Raw genomic sequence first — 24,100 nt, 5'->3', positions numbered from 1 at the left:
CATTTATGATAGCCTTTCCACGGGAGCTGAGATTGTTAGTTGGGAGCAGTCTTGTAGTTCCCTCGACCTTTCTTTGTGTTCAACTTTATCTTCAAACCAATATTGGCTCCCTCTTTTATGTTCTCTCTCTCTCTGTCTCTGTCTCTCTCTTTTTCTCTCTCTCTCTCTCTCTTTCCTATTTTCCATTCCTAACCAGGCTCAATCCTCCTGGTTGCACATGCCTTCCTCTCCTCCCTCTCATTTTCTCCTACTTCTCTCTCCATTAGCTGTCCTCCCCCACTTTACCTGAGGTCTGGGGGACTTGTCCCTTCCCAGTTCTGTGAGGGACTTTATATGAATCTCTTAGAATACAACTTGTATCCTAGTTCCTCTGGTGGTGTGAATTATAGGCTGGTGGTCATTTGATCTAGTTCTAAAATCCATATATGAGTGAGTACATACTGTGTTTCTCTTTTTGTGACTGGGTTACCTCATTCAGGATGGTTTCTTCAAGTGCCATCCACTTGCCTGCGAATTTCAAGATTCCATTATTTTTTTCTGCAGAGTAGTATTCCATTGTGTAGATGTGCCCCATCTTCATTAACCATTCTTCCATTGAGGGGCATCTAGGTTGCTTCCAGGTTCTTGCTATTAAAAATAGTGCTGCTATTAACATAGTTTAACAGATGTCTTTGTTGCATGGATGTGAATCCTTTGGGTATATGCCTAAGAGGGGGATTGCCGGGTCCTGTGGTAAACTAATTGCCATTTTCCTGAGGAACCACCATACTGATCTCCAAAATGGCTGTATGAGTTTGCACTCCCACCAGCAGTGGAGGAGTGTTCCACTTTCTCCGCATCCTCTCCAACATAAGTCATCACTGGTGTTTCTAATTTTAGCCATTCTGGCAGGGGTAAGATGGTATCTCAAAGTTGTTTTGATTTGCATTTCCCTGATAGCTAAGGATGTGGAGCATTTTGTAAGACAGCTTTTTTACCTCCCTGCTTTTGTTGTTGTCTGTCAGGTACTCTAGGCCTTAGCCAAAACTGGCTGTACCAATGCCACTGTGAGACCTTGGGTGACTGTCCAGGTAGCCTGCTGTTTCTGTCTTTGCTGCACCTTTTGGAAGTTGCCCATCCGCACTTCCTGCCTACCCTAGTATTGTTATTTTCCTTCTTAGTTCTTTGAGGTTGAAGAATAAATTATCACAACTATTATACTCTCTCCCTAGTTATATATACTAGGTACTAGACTTAAGCTTTCCAGCTTAGGACAACTCTATTGTAAACCCTGTTTCGACTTCACCCTAGGACTAGATAGTTAGGTCTTAAGTTTGTATGTTCTTGATTTTCCTTGTCTTAGAGCATACTTATTATTCACTGTTTTGTATATAGTTGTGTATCTAGTCCAAATCTTTTCTTTAGACTAAAAGGGTAATTTATAGTGAGATATTCACCTTTTGTGCATGTGTGGCATAGACCACACCCATTGGGGGTGGAAACAGGGTAGAGGTGACCTGGGAGAACTAAGGCTGAGGAGGGGGCTCAGAGAGCTCTCTTGCTTGCAGCATAGGGACAGGGGTATATCTGGAGGCATCCTTCGGACCAGCAACATGCTGGTGTTAATCTGTCTATGTTGTAAGTTATTTCTCCCTGAGTAAACATCTATTTGGCCTCTTTGTTTCTCCTGATTCTTATTAAACATCAATAATCTGATACTAGGGAAATGCCCAGGGATCCACAAGGATGACCCCAACTAACAATCTAACAATAGTGGAGAGGTTACCTTACATGCCCTTCCCCTATAATGAGATTGATGACTACCTTAAACACCATCATAGAGCTTTCATCTAGTAGCTGATGGAAGCAGAAGCAGAGATCCACAGCTAATCACTGAGCCAAACTCTCAGAATCCAGTTGTAGAGAGGGAGAAGTGATGATCAAGAGGTCAAGACCATGCTGGGGAAACCCACAAAAAAAAACAGCTGACCTGAGCAAGTAGGAGCTCACAGACCCAAGTCTGACAGTTGAGGAACCAGTATAGGATTGAACCAGGCCCCCTGAATGTAGGTCTCAGTTGGGAGGCCTGGGCAGTCTATGGGGTTAGGGTAGTGGTACCAATATTTATCCCTTGTGTACAAATAGACTTAGGGATCCCATTCCCTTTAAAGGGATATCTCTCAGCCTAGATACATGGGGGAGGGCCTAGGCCCTGCTGCAAATGATGAGTGAGACTTAGATGATCCCCTACGGAAGGCCTCATTCTTCCTAGGGAATATAAGGGGTGGGATTGGGGGTTTGGTGGGGGGAATTGAGAAAACAGGAGGGATAGGGAAATTGGATTGGTATATAAAATAAGATTGTTTTTAATTTAAATAGAAATAAATCTTAATAATAACAAAAGTGTTTCTGGTGGTATGATGAAACACCATAACCAAAGTAAACCGAAGGGGGAAAGGTTTATTTGGCTACACTTCCACACCATAGTCCATCACTGATGGAAGCCAGACAAAATCTCAAATAGGGCAAGAAACCTGGAGGCAAGAGCTGGTGCACAGTCTATGGAGGGGTGCTTATTGGCTAGTTGTTTTTTAGTGTACTGTCACAACTGTTGTGAATTCACTTGTGCAGGTGCTCTGTAGTGTCCAGAAATGTTTCTTTGTATTTCTTCGCCCACTGTTTTACTATTACAAACTCTTGAGAACCTCTTCTGCAATTATCCCTGAGCCTCCGGGGGACTATAGGGGTTGTGATACAGATGTCACATTTAGATCTAAGCATATCAGTTTCTTGTTTTCTGTATATTGACCAGTTGTGTGTCTTTGTGTTGATTTTTATCTATGACAGAACAAAGCATCTCTGATGAAGTGTTGGGCACTAAATCATTAGGAGTCAGTTTGATACTCTTGATAAAGACACCTCTAAGCCTCTTTTGCTAGGCAGGCTCCCCAAGAAGAGTCCATGGCATATATCTAGCTACTGCTTCCAATTTCAGTGGTGCTAGAACAGCACCATATCTCTAGAAGAAGTGGAACAAAGTCTTAGATTTCAAGCAACATTGCATATCCTCCACAGTCCTTGAGAATGGTCTTTAGGCTGCTGACCCGCCACCAGACATCAAATACCTTCCATAGCCTAAGCCATCATGGAGATGGACATGAGCGGGTAGAAAACTATAGGGTCTTGGCTCCACCATGTCATCACATATTCTCCCCCCCCTCCAGCCCATATATGCCAGGTGTTTCTAAATAGAAAAAAAGTTTTCCACAAAATCATGAAAAATCAAGAACACCCATGTTTTGACTGCCAATTTTATTACATAACTTTAGATGGAAGCAAGATGTCTTTGGCAAGGAATAAAGGAAAGTACAGAAGTATGGAGTAGAGTGACACAGTCAGGTTCATGCCCAATTGCAGCAATTACAGCTGGTATCAAAGACAAGGTTTGCCTGACAGTGCTGCTGGTATGTGATTCCATTTTGGCAGTGCCAGAAGGCATTTCTGTCACCAGCCACAGGGTAGAGACCATCAGCTTTGCCAGCACAGAATCCACTGTCTCCAGAGCTCCCATCCCCACTCCCACTCCCACCCCCACTTCCTGGAGGAGAGGTCACTGGTTCTGTAGGCAGATCAGGGGCTGTGCAACCTGAAATGTACAAATAGAGAGAGGAGACTGGTTGGCCTTGTGAGGCAGAGAACTTCACCTAGAAGCAAAAATAACCTAGGCACATTGTTGCCAAGAGAGGATGCAATTAGTCGAAGTCTCACAACAGAAGAGACTCGAAGACAATTGTATATCAAGAATTAGGAAAAAGTGTCGATCCAGCCAGTTTTCTATTTTTCTCTCTTTTGCCAGTTAAGGCATTCAAAAAAGACCTAGTTTGCACAAACAGACAATTAGAGAGGTTGAGACATTCCCTGAGTAATTGATATATAAGAGCACTGGAACGCTTCCTGTTAAATTCTTCACAGGACCCTAAGCAGAACATTGAATAACACATACGTGCATTAAGGGACATACAGATACACACACACACACACACACACACACACACACACACACACACACATACACACACACACTATGGGACACACGTAGAGATTTGTATGATAAAAGTAAGCACAATTTCTTCAGACTCTTACAAACCTTGAACTCCTAGATCTGATCCCACACACTCCAAAGTTAGGTCTGCTTTCCCATAATTCCCTTATAAACTGAGAATTAGGGAAGGTCCATAGCTGTCTTTAACCTGAGCAAATGAAATGGAATGGAATGGGAAGAGTATCTTCCAAGCAATGGGGATGAGCATGTCAAGAATGCCTTTAAATTAATAAAGGGATATTAGTAATACACCCTTTGCATACTTATGCTGTCACTTACTTGTAGTAGGCACACCGAGGCCTTTATTCAGAGTAGAGGTCAGAGGGAATTTGCCCTGGCCACAGAAAGAGCCAGTGAAGTCATCAAGGTCAATGGCCCAGATCATGGCACCTCCAAAATTGTTCTGCTTAAGCCACTGAGTCTGTTTAAAGATAGGAGATGTAAGATTAATTTGATTCCTGAGTCTTGGTGCTGTGATGTCAACAAATCAAAAGAACTGACCTTACCTTGACACTGAAGCTCTTGACATTGTCATAGCCAATCCACTCATTGGCCTTATAGGCATAGGGCACTTCCTGGGGGGCATTCCAAACCTCAGTCGCTCCATTTCTCAGGAAGGTGCAAATCTTTAGAAATCAAGAAATTTAAACCCTTTAAATATTAATCCCATAAAAGAAATAAACCAATTAATTTCTTTCCTTTCACATCCTCAGTTGGAGTTTTCTCAATTTTATAATTCAGTTTTGTTTGTAGTAAAGAAAATTGAGTTGTATTCACCTTTGCAGTGGTGGAGGTAGGACTCAGGACCTGATCATACTCAGTACATGCTCTATCACTGAACTACACCATACCCCATCTTCCTTTTTAAGATATAATCCCATTATATGTAGCTTTGAACTTAGGATCATCCTGCTTCAATTTCCTGGATGTTCAAACTAAAGGAGTGAGGAACCAAACCTGGAAAATTTTTTCATGAAAAATCATTGTACAGCATGATCCTACTTTGTTTTGTCCTGTAGTACTAGAGTTTAAAACCAGGGCTTTGTGCATTCTAGCTCTACCACTGACCTATTATTTCCAGATTGAGTTATTTGTCAAATTCTTATATTTTATCCATATTTTAATACTAGATTTTTGGAATCCATAATAGAAAGAGGAATATATTTATTTTACTTCATTCTGTGCTATAAATGTTCTTAATAATATGATCTTTTGCTTGAAAGAGTATTATTTGGATTAAATATAGAAGTATATTATCCAAACACTTAAAACGCCAGGAGTAAACTGCTTACTATAGGTAGGTACTAGACAAAATGAACACTCAGATCCAGGAGATCCTAAACTGAAGGCTATGTACAACGTTGGTGTGAAATTCACAAAGCAGTACACAGCCAATCTACTGACCTCATAGTAGGCCAAGAACCCAGACTCCCTAGTATAGGGGCCAGCAGGGCCAGCACCAGAGGTAGGGGCCCCAATTCCAGTATTGGAGGGATTACTCAGGAGGAAAGTGTGTCCATATTCTGGGAATCCAACAATGAGCTTCTCAGCTGGGGCTCCATTGTTCTTCCAGTAATTCATGGCATAATCCTGTAATGGCAGTAGGTTAGGCACAGGACACAAACAGCCAATGGCCAGTGCTTAATTATATTAGCTCCCTGTTTTAGCAGACAAATTACATGCTGTTCATGACCAATAGATTTATTTCTTGATATTTTCTTTTCAAACACTTTTGATAAAATTAAAGTTAATGAGATATGGTCAGTATCTTAAGAAGATCTCCCTGTGGAGTAGCAGGGGGTAATGGGATGGAAGGGTGGTCACAGGGAATGAGAGGAAGGGAGAGAAGGAGGGAGGGAGAGAAGGAGGGAGGGAGAGAAGGAGGGAGGGAGAGAAGGAGGGAGGGAGAGAAGGAGGGAGGGAGAGAGGGAAGGAGGGAGGGAGAAGGAACTGGGATCAATAAGTAAAATAAAAAAATAAATAATAATAAATAAAAAATAAATTGGATAGCTACTGAGCTTGTGTAAATTTGGGACCTTAGTTTCCATAAGATTTACTTCACCACCAGTCTGAATTCCTGTAGTGTCTTACCACATTGAGGTAGGCATTGCTGCCAGTCTCAGTAGGGAGTTTGTATAGAGGACTGTTCTCTCCTGTGTAGCCCTCCCAGGAACCATGGAGGTCATAAGTCATGACATGGATGAAATCTAGGTACCTGGTAAGTAGCAAGATGTGAAATCATTTGTGATTACTGTTTCTCACATCTAGGCAGACAAAGAAAATTTTCCAAAGCAAGTGCACAGAAAAGGTCTTTCAGCATAAGACACCTCTAGGAAAAACATAATGCTGGAATGGTTCCCACAGAAATTTAGGATAAGTGCATCACTCACTGGGAAAGTTCAGGGATCTCATAGCCAGCTTCAATATTGGAAATGCCAGCAGCTACAGCCGCAGTAACCATCAACCTGGGCTTGCTGTTCTTAATAGCCTCCTGCTCAAAGGCTTCACGAATTTCCTGCAGAATAACACAAGTATGTTTGAAGTTAATTTCAGACACGTATATAAAATAAATGCATATCTGCACAGTTTCCTTCTTCTCCATAGTAATTTTAACACTTTTGTCTGACTTTAGTCTATCAATGTCTTAATAAAGTCAATAGCACAGATGGCATTGATTTCAAAAATCACAGCTATACAATATGCATAGGAATTGGAAATTTTCACCAGGGTCTCACAGAAAGTTAATGTCTGTCTGGGTCATGAGAAGATCCAAGGTCCCAGATGACCAGTCAGAGCTCATTTGTATCATACCATATTGAAGCTACATTCTCTGTAGTGCCCTTAATCTAGCTTTCAGTGGTATAGAAAGTTGTTTCCATACACCTTACAACACCAACACATCATTCAATAAATTGCTGATAAAGGTGGTGGTGGCAGAGTAACAGGTTCAACTCAGTGCCAGATGTTAATTCACCTGCACTCTATATGACTCTCATTTATTTCAAGTACTAACTTGAGTTCAAATAATAGCATTATTTGGGTCATCAGAGGGTATTCATGGAACACCTCTGAAAATTGTTGTGTAGGTTGTGGTTGAAAAAACTAGCTGGGAGAACATTTATAAGCAGATTGTTTTGTCTGTCTTCAAATGTTAAGCCCAGATACTGTAAGGTCTGTGGTTTTATTTTCTGTCACTTCACTGAGCAGAACTTCAGCCAGTGATTACGTGTTATAATTTATTATAGTCTTGTCTTAACTAAGAGTAGAGTACTATTTCTGATCTTTGGAGCTATTCAACAAAAACTGAAGTGGGTCTGTGGAGATATCTCAATTGTTAAAGTGCTTCCCATGCAGGCAGAAAGACTTGAGTTCAATAGTTCAATTCCCACAGAACACATATTTTAAAATGCTTAAGCAAAACGAAGTGGTATGTTTTTTGTTAATCTTGGTAATGAGGAAACTGAGACAGATAGATCCCTAGGGTTCACTGGACAGTACTACTCTGTAGTTTTTAGGATACTGAGAATATGGCTCAAAAATCAAAGTGGACAGTGTCTGAGGAATGACACCTCACATTCATGTGTACCCCATACATGTATGTAACATATACATATACACACATGAATTGTTCATAATCATGTGTGTGAGTGAAAGCACATGTGATCACCTCAAATACCTGTCCTCAGCTTCTACCTTATTGAGGTGCTGTCCCTTCTGTTCTTTGCTATTGTGCATGCCAAACTAGCTGATTCACATGCTTCCAGGGATGCTCCTATCTCCACCTCCCATCTCTATAGGAGCCCTGGGATTGCAGATGTATGTTACTGCATTTGGCCTTTATGTGGGCTCTGGAAACTCAGGTTCTCGTGCTTTGAAGAAAATTTTACCTGCTGAGGCATCTCACTAGGCCAATATCGAAGTTATTCTGAAGTCAGCTGATGACCTGATACATGAATTGATTTAGAAAATAATCTACCTTAGAAGAAAGTCTGAAACCCATGTTGTAGTGAAGTCACTAAAAGGTGAGAAAATAGACAGGATATTTTCACATGCTTGGTCCAGAAATTTCAAAGGGGAAACCAGTGCCTTCTACCAAACTGCTAACTGAGCATGCCAAACAAAACCACAATACTACCTCACCCTACACCTGCAACCAAAATCTATGTCTACTGAAGAACTATGATCAGCCAGGGTTACCTTAACTTTAGTACTCCTCAATTTTCTAGGCTTGGTTTGTTTGGAAGAGATGGTATAACAGGAAATGATGTGTTTATTTAGCAGGTTCATAATCTGGACTACACTCATTCACATGGTGGAAACTACACACCCAGAAGCTGCCTGCTAACATATTTACCTTTGGGTAACAAATACATCTCCAAAACAGAGACAACTTCAACATGCAACGCACTTTATTATACTATATGCAGAGCTCAAATCACTGCTTCCCCTTTCAATGTACTCAGTAAACAGGTTTTCTTACTGCTGTGGTGTAAAGGATCAATTTAATCACTGCCAATTTCTTCCCTAATCTGAAAATTATTTTATAACATCATAATTGTTGCTTTTATCATTCCACTTACTTTTCTTGGCAATCATGTACCCTTGCTGATGGGTTCAGTGGTGTTCTTGACTATACCCTCTAAGTCGATATTCAGTCAGTTCCTTGTGGTTATTCCACATATCTCATATTCATATTTAAAGCTAAATTTCCCAGTTCCCTTCTTATTCTTCCTGACTATACCAACTGCACTACAATGAAATTAGTCCTCAAAAACAGAAAACTAGGAATCCTTTCAACTTTAAACCAAATGGCTACTGAGATTTTTTTCTCTTTATATATCTGTAGGTATTCTCTTCTCCTACCAGTGTTAGGGTACTGTTGGGACCTTGGTTACCCCTTGCTTAACTTACTTCATTGAATTCCTACTGTATCTGGCATTTGCACTCCTAATTCATGATTCATAGTTAATCCAAAAATAATCATTTCAAAACATACAAGTCTGGTTTTACTTACCAGTACATAAAATGTTTCAGAGATCTCCAGTGTCCTTAAGCAAGTTCAAAATTCCTTAACTTAATGTAAAAGTCTCCACATGATCTGATTCTTGCCACCTATGTGTTCTTACAGGCACCACAAATCTATCTTCTTTTGTGTCATTTCCATCCTCACTGAATTGACTTTGCCCAAGAGCAGAATTGGGCACTCATTTGGTTTTGGATTCTGTAGAACTTTATCACAGCATTCATCAGAATGTGCTAGAGTTGTGGCTTATGTTCCATTCCCCAGATGTGTGTTCTTTAAAGTCAAGATTCCAGTTATCCTTGGTTTTGACTTTTGCTAAATAACTGACACAGAGCATGTATTACTCAATAACAGTATACATTTTTTTGTGCAATGACTCAGTAACAGACAGCACACACTATCAGTGTGATTTCCAAATTACTTACATGTTTTCAGTACCTTCGGTACTTATCTGTAAAATGAAGACCATAAGGCTTGAATAACCTTTACTATAGAGTGAATGTTAGATGAAATGAAAATGGTTCTGAAAACAGCATAGTAATATTCAATAAATAGCTTGTTCAAGAAATGCATTGTAGTAGGATATTCACTTTGTCTCCTTCTGTGGCACTGACCATGCCCATTGGAGGTGGAGCTAGGGATGGAAGTGACTGATGGAAGAGGAGTTGGGGAAAGCTCTCTTGCTGCTGGGATGCGGAGAGGAGAGCATCCGGTGGAACTTGCTGGTGTAAATCTGTCTAAGTTGCAAGTTATTTCTCCCTGAATAAACATCTATTCCACCTTTTTCTTTATCCTGATCCTTATTAAACCGCAATAATGCATGGTATCTATAGACCTTTGCTTTGCTAGGATTCCATAATTCTAAAGTCATGGTTGGTTTTGCTGTACAAACACCCAGTTTTCTTTGGGAAAAATAGGCTTTGAATATTATAGGGATACCATCTCTTCCTGCTTTCCTCACCTTCACCAGGACAGTGAAGAGATGCTTGTCCTGGGGAGGGCTCCCACGAGAGCCTGGGTATTCCCAGTCCAGATCCAGTCCATCAAACCCATACTGGCGCAGAAATTTGATGACTGAAGTTATGAAAGTTTGGCGGTTCTGAGAAGAGGAGACCATGGCAGTGAAACTGGAGAAAATTCAAATAAAGAAGAGTAAGTCTTCGTGTTCTTTACAAACTGGCATAAAAAGTGTTTGCAGTTCAATTTCTGCCTCACAGTCCTCGTCCAGGATCTGATTGAGGATAAAAGCATGTTCCAGGGCTCTCCTTTTCTCTCTTTGCAATCACTATTCTTGCCAGCCACAGTATCTCAGCATTCACTTTATCTTGTTTGTTCTTCCCCACTCCCAACTCAGACGTTTTTTACCAAATTGCCCTTATTATTTTGAATGCCAAACTAAGTTCACAGACAATTTTGTGTCTTCAAATATGCCCCAGTTCATGTGTACTTTTGTAAGACTTGTTGATATACTTGGCCTTCTGTTCCTTTCTCAGAAAGACAGACAAAAGATAAACACAACCTTCATCAGACTTTGTGCTTTCCATATACTTTATGAAGAGGCTTCTTTCAAAGCAGGCAACTAAAGCTCAGAGGATGACATTCCCTAAATATTCATCCAAATTTAGCTTTATGAAGGCCACAATAGTCATTCTAAAATTCTAATAAGTACTAATGATCTTGCATGGTAATTTATTAAGTTAGATATTAACTTAATGAACATCCTTAATACCCCACTGAAGTTTTGAAGTCTAAAAGGACAGGGATCATGCTGGGCTACATAGTTTTTAAAGGACACTTGGCTTTCTAAAGAGAACTTACGGGGCAGTTCCAAAGTTCCAACCTCCAATGGCCAAGAGGGTTTTCAATTTGCTGTTCCTTTAAAAAAAAAAAAAAAGATAATCAGAGAAATTTTTAAATCCATGGATCCTGCCATTTAAAACTGTTGTTATCTTGACTACTGACAGTATGCTGTACAAACTGAACAACCAGGACACAAAGAAAAAGATTGTCAAATTTTGCCAAGATAAGTCAGGACAGTCCTTCAAAATTCCTGCTTCATGGAAAAGTCTGCCAAATACTCTAAGTATATATGCCAAAGAATGGATGATCCAGTGTTGCAGAGGAACTTTGGATGACTATCCAGGTTGCCAGTTGTCTTTTTCATTTCTATATTTTTGGAAGTTGCTTATAATATACTTTGTTTACTCAAGTAATATCATATCCTTCTTGGATATTTGGTGGAGCTGAGGACCAGATAGTTATAATCAGATAGAAGGTAAATTATACCAAGATAGGATAAATAACAGAATATTTTCTTTGAAATTGCCAAGTACAAATGGATATTGTAAATCAGATAATTCTTACCTGATATTTACTCTTATTGTTTATAAGTTATTCTATGTCAGAGTCAAATCCCTTGCTTTTCATTTAGACAAAAAGGGAGAAATGTGAGATATGTGTAAAGATAAGTCACTGTGATTGGTTTAATAAAAAGCTACATGACCAATAGATAGGCAAGGTTTTCAGGTAGAGGGAATGCTTGGACAAAGAAGGAAAGAGTCACCAGTGAGACACAGAGTATACAGGTCATATAGGAGAAGTGGGGAGGAATGGAAGGGGTAGAGTAAGGAGAAACTATCATCAGGATATATTGTATGATAAAATAATCTATCCTTACTAAAAGACAAAAATCTTTTCATACACATATATGCAGATATATATATATGTATGTATGTATATATATATATATATATATATATATAGAGAGAGAGAGAGAGAGAGAGAGAGAGACCTACAATAGTAGATCTCCATATGAGTTTTCAAAAAGTCTTTAGTGTTAGTTGTCTCTCCTGTTATTCCCTCCTTTCTTCTGCCCCCATCTCCTTACCCAGTTAATCCTACTATTCTACTTTCCTTTTGGTCTCTTTATAAAACTATATTCTATTTCCTTTCTTTGGAAGATTTTGTCCTCTTACCTGATCTCTTATTATGTAATCTTTGTAGCTAAACACACATATCTTAAATCTAACATCTACATATAAGAGAAAACATGTGATGATTGTCCTTTGGGTCTGGGTTAACTTGATCAGGATTATGGTTTCTAACTTCATTAATTTAGCTGCAAACTTCATTTTTCTTGACAGCTGAATAATACTATATTGTATAAATATGCAATGTGTCATTATCTCTTCATCAGTTGATGGACATCTAGACTGTCTTTCATTTCTGGCTATTATGATTATCACAGCAATGACCATGAATAAGCAAGTGTCTCTGTAGTAAGATGTAGAGTCCTTTAAGTATATCCCCATGAGTGATTAACTGGACCTTTAGGTAAATTGATTTTCAGCTTAAAGAATAGGAGAAAATATATACAAATTTGTTGTCTTGTTAGGGATGCTACCTCAAATATGTCAAAAACTCATTTCAGTAACAAGGTAACATTTTTTGAAAAGACTGCATATGTCCCAAAAGGTATATAAAATAGGTTAATCTATTACTCATAAAAACAAGTGCAAAATAAAACAGTATTGAGAGTGTCTCTTATCAAAAACAGAATAGATAACTGGTATTATCAATTATGTAGAGAATACAGAGAGCATTTGAACACAGTTGGTGGGAATGTAAATGTCTATAAACATTATATGCAAATATGAAGATTCCTGAACAATTTCAAAGTAGAATTATTGCAATACATAGTAACCCACTTAAGTTTATGCCCAAATTATGTAAAACCAATGACTCAGGCAGATAATAGCACTTCCATAGTCATTGTCGCATTATTTTTAGGTATCCAAGGTACATAATCACTGTAAATGTCCAGCAAAGAGTGAACCTTTAAAAAGTATGTGTTGTGATATGCACTGAATTATATTATTCAATCTTAAAAAGAATAAAATCTGCCACTTGTAACAATATTTTAAACCTAGAAGATATGTTAACTGAAAATAACAAATAACATAAGAACTCCATTATAAACAGAATCTAAAATATTTGAACTCATAGAAGTTTCCTTTTATTGAAAATATATTCTTTTATCATACAGTATATCCTGATTACTGTTTCTCTTCCCTCTACTACTCCTAGTGCCCCTCTCTTCCCCTCTCTGTATCTACTACCTTTCTGTCTCTCATTAGAACAGATCAAATTTCTAAGATATAGCTAAACATGACAAAACAAAATATGATAAAATAAAGCAAAAACTATCATACTGAAGTAATCATGTTTAGGCAGGGGAAGGAAATAATAAAGAGATGTTGGTCAACAAATGCCAACTTTTAGTAAGGTAGGAAGAATGAATTCAAGAGCTTATCTTTACAACACAGTGTCTCTAATTTATAGCACTGTATACTGATGGGAGATGTCATTCTGTAAATATGTTTCCCTTATTGGTTAATGAATAAAACACTGTTGGCCAATAGGAAAGCAAGATAGACAGGAGGAGTAGGAGACTAGGAGGAAAGAGGAAGTGGAAGGGAGAAGATCCAAGACGGAGGATGGAGAAGACACCATCCCCTCTCTCCAGTAAGATGAGACCATGTGGAAGTACTTAGATTAATAGAAATGGGTTAATCATTAAGATAGAGCTAGCTGGTAAGAAACTAGTAACTGGCCAACAGAATTATATCTAACACAGCATCTCTGTGTGTTATATGGGGCTGACGAGGCAATAGGACCTGATAGGCCAGCCAGAGAAAAAACCTTACTCATAACATAATGGCGCCCAACGTGGACTGAAGAGCTCCCACTTAAAACTTAAGAAAAGCTTAATAAAGGGTTTTATAAACAAAAGAACAAAGACCTACAGAATATGGCATTTAAAATGGTTTAGGGTTTTTCTTATCAGTGAGGCACAACTGCTCCTGGAAACACCACCTGCATCAGAAAGGAAAATGAAACTTGGAGAAATGAATTAGGAAGTTTACTTCCAATATGGCAAGACTAGCCATTTGGGCTATTGTCTGGACTGTTTGACTTTATGCTGTATAAACTGGACATGAAGGACCCACAGGAAAGTGACTGCTGAAACAAGATGGACATTACTATAGGGTTCCTGCTTCATGGAAAAGTCTGCCAGACAGTCTGAAGGACACAGAGAAAAGTGACTGACAAACTGCCAATACAGGTGGACAGTTTAAAGTTTACTGCTTTGCTGAAGAGTCTGCCAGATGCACTATTGACTGAAGATGGAACATTAGAGAAGAAATTCGGGTGACTGACCAAGCAGTGAGATATGTCTGTCATTTCTAGAGTTCCTTATCCTTCTGTGGTCTTTAATGGAGTTGAAGACAGCTATGGTTATAGTTTTCCTTAGTTAAGATTAGAAATAAGTTACATATAGGACTTTAGACTTACAAAGATAGGATAGATGATGAAATATTTTCTTTAAGTCTTGCTAAATGTTAGTGGACTACATGTTGTTAAGTGTAATTCTTATTTGATAACTATTGTGTGATATATTTTGCTATGCTAAGGTTAAAACCATTCTTTTTATTTTAGACAAAAAAGAGGAGATGATGGGAGATGACATTCTGTAAACATGTTTCTCTTATTGGTTAATGAATAAAGCACTGTCGGTCAATTGGAAAGCAAGATAGGCGGGACTAGGAGACAAGGAGGAAAGAGGAAGTATTAAGGAAGAGATCCAGGATGGAGGACGGAGAGAGAAGAACACCAGCCCCTCTCTCCCATAAGATGAGACCATGTGGAAATACTTAGATAATAGAAATGGGTTAATCATTAAGACAGAGCCAGCCAATAAGAAACATTAGAAAAAGGCCAACAGCTTTATATCTAATACAGCGTCTCTGTGTGTTATTTGGGGCTGGCGAGGCAGTGGGACCTGACAGACCAACCAGGGGAAAAACCTTACTCATCACAGTATACTATTTTGAAAACCCATTGAAGTACATATTATTTTATAAATATGTGTAAGGTAATGTATTTGCTAATTTTCACATGAACCATTATACAAATTGTTCTTATTTTAGAACATTGGTGCATACATTCATTTGTATCAACAAGAAATAAAAATAACCTGTCTTCCACAAGTTCTTGGTCCTGATAATGATGCCATGTATAAGTTTCATCATGTGGAGCAGGACATAAATCAAACAGAAAATAATCACAGAAGAAGGGGTAGGAAGACCTTACAAAACAGAGACTGTGAACTAAAATTAAAGTGTCCATCCAGATACAACATGGAAAATTTACATATGAATTCACTGCAGTTAGAACAGCATTCACAAGATATCCAAATTCTCAACCCAGACAAAATGCCAGCATGGAAAGGGAGAGTGGGCATAAATGTCAAATCCCTAGGTGAAACACTAATGCCAATTGATGACCTCTGGGAAAGTCAGTTTTCTTTAAAAGTGTGACTCCTTATAGGTAAACCATATTCCAGTGGAGTCCCACACACTCAAGAATATATGGACAGCACAAATTAAACTCAGTGAGTTTAAAACAAAAATGAAGACACTAAAGTTGCATGGGTAGAGAAAGAGAGAAAATCTGGGAGGGATTGAGAAGGAAGTGTTACAATTTGAATATTATATACAAACTCTCAAAATTAATTTTCAAATAAATAAAAGATAGATGATAGATAGATAGACAGACAGCAGACAGATAAAGCATGTCCTTGTTATAATAAATTATGAATAACATTTTCAGAAGCACTGGTGCTTGGCAACTACTGGTCCAAAAATTGCCAATTTAGATGTTTCCCCTTTCTTTTACCTGTTTTTCAGGCCATTGAAAGCTTTGTAGAGATCAAGATCATTCCATTCTATGGTGGTGATCTCATTGTTCCGCATACCAGCAAAGGCATAGATCAGGTGAGTACACAAGCAAGGATCAATATCATCAGGTGTGAAACGCCCCAGGCCTGGCCGATATTGGGCCCAGTTGGTGAAGTAGCATACCAGATTGTAAGCAGACCCTGTAGTGGTTTAAAAAAAATATGATGGTCTGGTACAGATATCACTGAGCTATGATAAAAGTTTGGGCTTTGCTTCTGTTTCTCTCCCCACCTCATAGGCCTGATCTCCAGGTGGAGGTGACTTGTGAGTACTCTTACAGATAAGGCAAGAGATGGTACAGATTCATTCTGAGAGCTTGGGAAAGCTTAGGCTTATTCTAAGACAAATGATCATACTTCTTCAAGCCCAATGGTTCCATGAAGCTCAGTGGATAAAACTCTTAGGTGGTCAAACTATAGAGGATCTCAGTAACAGCTAAGCTAAAAGTCTACTCACCACAAAACAAACCTCTCTCTCTCTCTCTCTCTGTCTCTCTCTCTCTCTCTCTCCTCTCTAATACATTTTGTCTCTTGTTACATTTTTCCAAATTGAGTAATACTGGAGTGTTGCTTGTTATTTGTACACTGTGTGAAGACATATCACTGTGATTCATTTACTAAAAAGCGGAATAGCCAATAGCTAGGCAAAAAAAGGAAAGGTAGAACTTCCAATCAGAGAGAGGAACTAAGAAGATAGAATCTAGCAGCAAGAGTGATGCAAGTGAGATGTAAACGGGTCAAACGTACAGAATGGGAGAGAACTAAAAGCCACATAATAGCAGGTAGAGTAATAAGAACAGGATAATTTAAGTTGTAGAACTAGTTGGGAACAAGTCTAAGCCTCAGTGTCATGATTGAGCAGTCCCATAAAGAACATCTGACTTCACCAGGGTGTATTTTTAATTACATTAATCAGACAACAGCTTTCTGTAAATTCAGATTTTTGAGTTTATGGTAGGTAATTATTTTGTCAACAGTAAAACATGGAATTAGTGACTTACCCAGATGAGCATTCAGCAGAAGGGCCAGACCTAGTGAGAGAGAACACATATTTATTCTGAACCAACTTCCTGAATTCTCTCTGATAGAACTCTAGGACCTTATGATCCATCCTGCTTACCAAGTGTTGTGACAGCAAAAAGCAACTTGGCACGTATATAAAAAGGTTATCTTTTCAGCAAACATTCTTTGATCTATACTTTACCAGATGGTCAAAAATAGTCATTACCCTTTCTGAGTAATGGTCTGTATTCTGTGTCATATTTTTTTTTTTTTTTTTTTTTTTTTTTTTTTTTTTTGTGAATGTGAAGTCTACTATCTACGAAGCAGGGCTGACTGAAATTGCTCTAAATTCACTGCACTCAGTGACCAAGCAGTCAGCTGTGTCTCATTTCCCAAGACTGATCTGAGCTCAGAACTTCAACAGAAAAGACATCCACTAATGCAGAGAGTTGAGCTATGGGAATATGTTGGAAGCACCTTCAGAGAAATTCTGCTTGAGAAGATATGAATGCCTCCAGATGCTTCACCTAGGCTTCAATGAAGCACTTTCTTTTGGGCTTTATCTCACTCTGTAGCCCAGACGGGCCTTGATCTGGAGAACATCCTATCTGTGCCACTTGAGTACTGGGACCACATGCTTGAACCACTGTCAAGAGAACTGGGCCACTGCTTCTTTTATATATTGGACTTTGGTATCCCTTTGGAAAAGGCTTTGAAGAATAACAAAGTTCCTAAAGCACAAATTTAGAGCAGCTAGTAAGTTTAGATGTGAACTGGCTCTAAAAACTACTTAACAGCATGGCCCTAAGTAGATTCCTGTTGTTTTTATCTCCAACAGAGCTAGTTCCAGGACACAAAGAAATAAATGAACATAGTATCAATTTAAGGCAGGTCATACAGAAAAATCAATGAACGACTGGACAGGCCAGGAAAGAGTAAGACAAGTATTGAAAGACAGTGAGACTTGTTTTCAGGGCCATGACAGTGGCATGAGCTTTGAGAACAAGAGAAAGACTTATTGTATGAGGGAAGGACATTTGACGTGAGGAAGGAATAAAGGGAAAGTATAGAGATGTACTGTAATGACTGCTTCATGGTTGTGTGATCCTGAGAAAAAAAGGACACAAGGCAAGATTTCAGACTCACCTGTAACAAGAATGAGCTTGGCCATGGTGTCTTCAGTACTGCTCCAGCAGGCCTCAAATGGCTTTTTATACCATCTGAGTGCCTACGTATCACAAAGGGTTCTAAATGTACAGTGTTTAATGAAGAAGTGTACATGATTAATCATTAAATTCACATATCTATTCAGAAGATTGTATTGATTACTTTTCTCACCAATGTCATCACTTTTCCTGCACTGTGCAGACTAAATAACACCATGTCTCTTTAGAAGGGATATGCAGAGCATTAGACATGACCTTTAAACTCAATAAATAGCTTTTTTTGGCAGTTACCAGTATGGACAAACACCTGTACATATACTGAAGTTAAATTTCATTTTGTGGACATTTCGTACCTGGCAGTAAAGAATGTTCTTATTGCAAAGTAAACACTAAAAGCCTTTGGAAATTATTAGCTGTTTTTGAAATCTTTTTTTTTATAGAACTTCCACATGTAACATGTATAGCCTATGCCTAAAGAATGTTCCCTCTTTGGGGGATGCATCCTAAATATTCTGCCCAGACCTGTTCTTAGGAATGTTTTTCAAGTTATAATTATTAGGTAATTTGGTTTAAGACTTTATGGATTGGAAATTAATTCTGATCTGCCATTCCTTCTAGTAAATATCTCCTTTAGACAAAATGTTGTATTCACTATTTCTGAGAATAGCACTATTCTTTTATTTAACTTATTATTTTACATGTCGATCCCAGTTCCCTCTCCCTCCCTCCCTTTTACCCTCTCTGCCCCCTCACATGCACCCTGACCACCCTCCCCTCCCATCCACCCACCCCAATTCCATGTGTAGGGCAATGCCATCCAGGTGGGGTCATGTAGACCTGACAGGTCATTTGAAGTAGGGACTAGGACTTCTTTGCCGTTTCCCCTGCCCTCCCATGGGGGATTTGTTCACAAGGTCCTTTTGTGCACAAGGAATCCATCCTGGTTCCACTGTCTGAGGTCCCTTAGACTGCTCAGTCCTTCTGGCTGAGACCCATATACAGGGTCAGTCCCATGCTGGCTTCCCAGCTACCAGTCAGGGGACCCATTAGCTCCTCCTTGTTCAGGTCAGCTGTCTCCATGTGTCTCTGCAATCTGGTCTTGTACTCTCCGCCTGCATCTAGGTTCTAGTTTGACTCAGTCTTTAGGTATGGGTGTTTGTTTCAGTTTCCAACAGGTATTGGATGAGGGCTCCATGGATAAGTTAGTTGTTGATCTCATTATCTGGGAAGGGCATTTATGGTAGCCATTCCACAGATGCTCAAATTGTTAGTTGGTGGTAGTCTTGTCGGTCTCTAGAATTTTCTTTGGGTTCAATTTTCTCTTCAAAGCAATATTGGCTCCCTCTTGTATGTTCTCTCTCTCTCTCTCTCTCTCTCTCTCTCTCTCTCTCTCTCTCTCTCTTTCTCTTTCCTGTCTCCTATTCCTACCCTGAATCAATCTTCCTAGTCACATGTGTTTTCCTCTCCTCCCCCTCTCTCCTACTTCTCTCTCCATTCACTAACCCCCCCCACTTCCCCTGTGTTCTGGGGGACTAGTCCCTTCCCCCATCTGTGAGGAAATGTCCAGAAACCTACAAGACTGACACCAACTAACAATCTGAGCAAATTAGAAAGGCTACCTTAAATGTCCTTCCCTGATAATGAGATTGATAACTAACTTATATACCACCATAGAGCCCTCATCTAGTAGCTGATGGAAACAGGAGACACCCACTGCTAAACACTGAGCATAACTCCTGGAATCCAGTTGCAGAGAGGGAGGAGTGATAAGAAAATGGGTCAAGACCAGGCTACAGAAACTCACAGAAACAGCTGACCTGAACAAGGGGGAGCTCAAGGAACCCCACCCCCAGACTGATAGCTTGGAAACCAGCATTGACCTGACTCAGACCCTCTGAACATGGGTCTCATTTAGAAGGCCTTGGCAGTGTAAGGGTAAGGCAGTGACAGTGGAACCAGGATGTATCCCTGGTGCACAAAAGGACTATGGGAGCACATTCCCCATGGAGGGATACTCCCTTAGCCTAGAGGCAGAGGAGAGGGCCTAGACCCTGCTCCAAATGACTTGACAGATTTTGATGATCCCTCCTGGAAGACATCACCCTCCCTATGGAGTGGGGGCATGGAATGGGATGGGAGGGGGTTGGGGACATGGGAGAAAGGGAGGGAGAGGGAACTGGAATCAATATGTAAAATAAGAAAAATTATACATATATATACATATATGTGACTCAGCAGGCTGTGTTTATTCGTGTATGCATATGTAACAATAAGAAAGAAAGGTCATGAATTTGAGGAGTGTGCGCCATAAGAGGGGTTGTGGGGAAGAAACAAAAGAAGAATGATACAATTATGTTTTTAATTAAAAGTAAAAAATTAAAAAGAATAAAGAACACCTTTTGATTGAAAATGATGCAAAAAATAAAAGAGATAAAATTGTATTTTAAAGATAAAAAAAAGAGAGAAGGGACTCCACTAAATCAGTTTGTGCATTAGAGTTAGATCTTGGACCCACTGCCATTGACCTCTTATAGTATCCCAGTCACACCTTTATCACCTATATTAAGGAAGTCAAGTTTGTTATCATTCCCATCGTGATCTTAACTCTTTTGTTCATATTTTTGCTCTGCCCTCACTTTGAGTGAACTCCAGGAGCATGGTCCATTCGTGGTTGTGGATTACTGCATCTGCTTCCATCTGTTTGTCTTTCTGGTTTTGGGCATCCACACTTAGGATGGTTTTTCTAGTTCTGTCCATTTGCCTGCAAATTTTAGGATGCCGTTGTTTCTTACTGCTAAGTAATAATACACCATTGGGTAAATATACCACATTTTCTTTATCCATTCTCCAGTTGAGGGGCATCTATGCTGTTTCCAAGATCTGACTATTGCAAATAATGTTTCTATGAACATAGTTGATCAAATGTCCTAGTGGTATGAGAGTGCATCATTTGGGTATCTGCCCAACAACAGTATTGCAGGGTCTTCGGTAGGTAGATCCGTAATTTTCTGAGATGACTATATTAATTTCCACAGTACAAGTTTGCACTCCCACCAGCAATTGGGGAGTGGTTGCCTTTCTCCACATCCTCTTCAGCATAAGCAGTAGTTGGTTTTCTTTTTATTTTAGCCATTCTGATCAGTGCAATATGGAATCTCAGAGTGGTTTTGATTTGTAAAAGGGTCATTACCCATTACCAAACTCTTTTTTACAAGGCTACAATTAACTTGGTACCCAAGCCACACAAAGACACAACTAAGAAAGATAACTACAGACCAATCTCCCTCATGAACATTGATGCAGAAAAAATCAATAATACTGACAAATCAAATCCAAGAACACATCAGAAATATCATCCACCATGATTGAGTAGGCTTCATCCCAGGGATGCGGGGATGGTTCAACATACAAAAGTCCATCAATGTAATCCATCATATAAACAAACTGAAAAAGAAAAACCACATGATCATCTCACTAGATGCTGAAAAAGCCTTTGACAAAATCCAACACCAATTCATGATAAAAGTCTTGGAGAGGCAGAAGAGACAGTGCCACAGTTGCCGCCAGCTCTTTTCTCTTCAACTTAAATTTGGATGTCTTTTATGAATAATCAAAAGCAGCAAAAACCAATGCTATCAGGCCAGCATTTTAAAACCAGAAAAAGAGATGAAAAAGAGATGTTTGACCATACTCCGTTTCAAGACTGTATTATTCAAGGCTTAACTGAAACTGGTACTGATTTGGAAGCAGTAGCTAAGTTTCTTGATGCTTCTGGAACAAACCTTGACTGCCACCGCTGTGCAGAAATACTCTTTGACATTCTGGTGACTGGGGAAATGCTGGCCCTAGGGGGGACACTGGAAGATGGCATGTTGCGCACAGATGGCTGTGTGTTTGCAGCACAAGAAGACCTAGAGACCAAGTTAATAAGGTGCTACAAATACCTGGAGAAAGGTTTTGAAGATGAAGTTAAAAAGTTAATTGCTCTTCCTAAAGGTATTTTCAGAGTTGGAGAGGAACAAGCTCGCTATATTGACAGAGGTTCTTCTGGCTAATAGAACACTTAATGCATCCATTCTTAACAGCCTTTATGATGAGAAATTTGTTAAAGAAGGGGGTTTTAGCAGCATTTGCTGTAAAGCTCTTTAAATCATGGGTAAATGAAAAAGACATCAATGCAGTGGCTGCAAGTCTCCATAAAGTCAGCATGGACAACAGACTGATGGAGCTGTTCCCTGCCAATAAGCAAAGTGCGGAGCACTTCACCAAGCATTTCACTGAAGCAGGCTTCAAAGAGCTTTCAGAGTATTCTGCAACCAGCAGACCATCAGGGCGCAGAAGGAACTCCAGAAGGCGTTTCAGGAGCAGATATCCCACGGGGAATCCCTTCAAGAACATAATTTTGTATGTCAAGAAGGAGATGAAAAAAAATAACCCAGAACCAGACGGACAGTCTGGTCAAGCGTGATGAGCACCGTGGAATGAACAAAAAGGAGGAGCTTGTAGCAGAACAAGCCATCAAGCACTTGAAGCAATATAGCCCTCTGCTCGTTGCCTTTACTACCTAGGGTCAGTCTGAGCTGACTTTGTTACTGAAGATTCAGGAGTACTGCTATGACAACATTCACTTCATGAAAGCCTTCCAGAAAATAGTGGTGCTTTTTCATAAAACTGAAGTCCTGAGTGAAGAGCCCATTCTGAAATGATATAAAGATGCACGTGTTGCAAAGGGGGAAAATGTCTTCCTTGAGCAGATGAAGAAATTTGTAGAATGGCTCAAAAATGCTGAAGAGGTATTCTAGAGATAGGAGAGAAGCCCTAGTCCCTACTTCATAGGACCTGTCAAATCTACATGACCCCAACTGGATGGCATTCCCCTACATATGGTATTGTGGTGGGGGGTTGGGAGGGGAGGGTGTTTAGAGTGCATGGGAGAGGGGAGAGAGGGCAAAAGGGAGGGAAGGAGGGAGGGAGGGCTGAAGGGGAGGGAGGGAGGGAGGGAGAGGGAACTGGGATCGACATGTAAAATAATAAATTTAAAAAAAAAAAAAAAAAAACGCTTTGACTCCAAAATTTAAGTTGAAGAACAAGTTACTGGGGAAAAGTATTTCTATTTTTGTTTCCACAGAAAATGAAAAGATGTGGATTCCTTCCAGACTAATGTGGTTTGATCACGCCAGACCGCCTGAAACAGAGTACAAGCTGATCCTACATTCCAAACAGCTGGACAAAACAGCCCTACAGACTACAGCTAGGATATCTGAATCTTCTTCGAATCCCCCAAGACAGCGCCCCTTACCAGCAGGAAGTAGTTTGGAAAGAACGACGCCCAAATTCCCAAATATTGTGTATAAATGTTTGTTTTCATTTAATTGGACTTTGTTATATAAAATTAAATAAAAATAAATAAATAAATAAATAAATAAATAAATAAAAATGCTGAAGAGGAATCGGAGTCTGAAGGTGAAGAAGGTGATGGAACTTTGAAACAACATCCTCAGTAAAGCAAACAGGACTTGTAGATAAAATGTCATGTCTCATGTGTCCTGGTTCTTACATCTTCCTACCTCCCTATATCAAGCATGATGTAAGGGCTTTCACAGCAATTTTTATTTTAACTGTTTTTATGGTTCCTGGAAACCGTGGGTTTGGTTTCTGAAGCCATGTGTAAGGAGCTGCAGGGGCTGTAGAACTGAATCTGATGTCGCATTGGTTTGTCAGTTACCTTCTACATGTATTTTCTACATGTGATGAAAGGCCTTCTACAATGAACAGTTCACTTTATTCCCAGGGTTTTCTATATAAACAGTTTTAAAGATATGATTTAGTTAAAAATAATTTGTTACAAAAAAATCTGTTTGCAAATTAAACTGTAAAAGTGTCCAAAATTTGTGTGATAATTTAGTATGCCCAGAGCCATGTTCATCAGTGAAAATCCTGTAAACAATTGAATCTATAACATGACTCTGGAGTGTTTGGACAATTGGTTGTATGTGAGCATTTTATTGTATTTTTAACCCCAGATGTTG

At 39.4% G+C, this 24,100-nt stretch overlaps 1 protein-coding gene and 1 pseudogene across 1 annotated transcript; one reads left to right on the top strand and one right to left on the bottom strand.

Annotated features, from left to right (window-relative positions):
- Positions 1-3,366: 3,366 nt before the first annotated feature.
- On the bottom strand, positions 3,367-16,039 carry LOC127232715 (acidic mammalian chitinase). The gene is made up of 9 exons (XM_051198914.1): positions 15,843-16,039; positions 10,923-10,979; positions 10,066-10,231; positions 6,472-6,596; positions 6,173-6,296; positions 5,486-5,671; positions 4,588-4,707; positions 4,361-4,502; positions 3,367-3,625 (listed from the first exon to the last, which is right to left on the bottom strand). Exons 1-9 carry the CDS (start codon positions 15,917-15,919, stop codon positions 3,381-3,383), a joined length of 1,242 nt encoding a protein of 413 aa, XP_051054871.1. The 5' UTR covers positions 15,920-16,039; the 3' UTR covers positions 3,367-3,380.
- A 5,625-nt stretch (positions 16,040-21,664) lies between these two features.
- Positions 21,665-23,798, top strand: LOC127232647 (eIF5-mimic protein 2-like; annotated as a pseudogene).
- Positions 23,799-24,100: the final 302 nt, after the last annotated feature.

This window comes from Phodopus roborovskii, unplaced genomic scaffold, assembly GCF_943737965.1.
Source record: "Phodopus roborovskii unplaced genomic scaffold, PHOROB, whole genome shotgun sequence".
NCBI classification, from domain to species: domain Eukaryota; kingdom Metazoa; phylum Chordata; class Mammalia; order Rodentia; family Cricetidae; genus Phodopus; species Phodopus roborovskii.
Note: the sequence above shows the minus strand (reverse complement) of the source record. Positions and strands in the feature narration are given on the sequence as shown.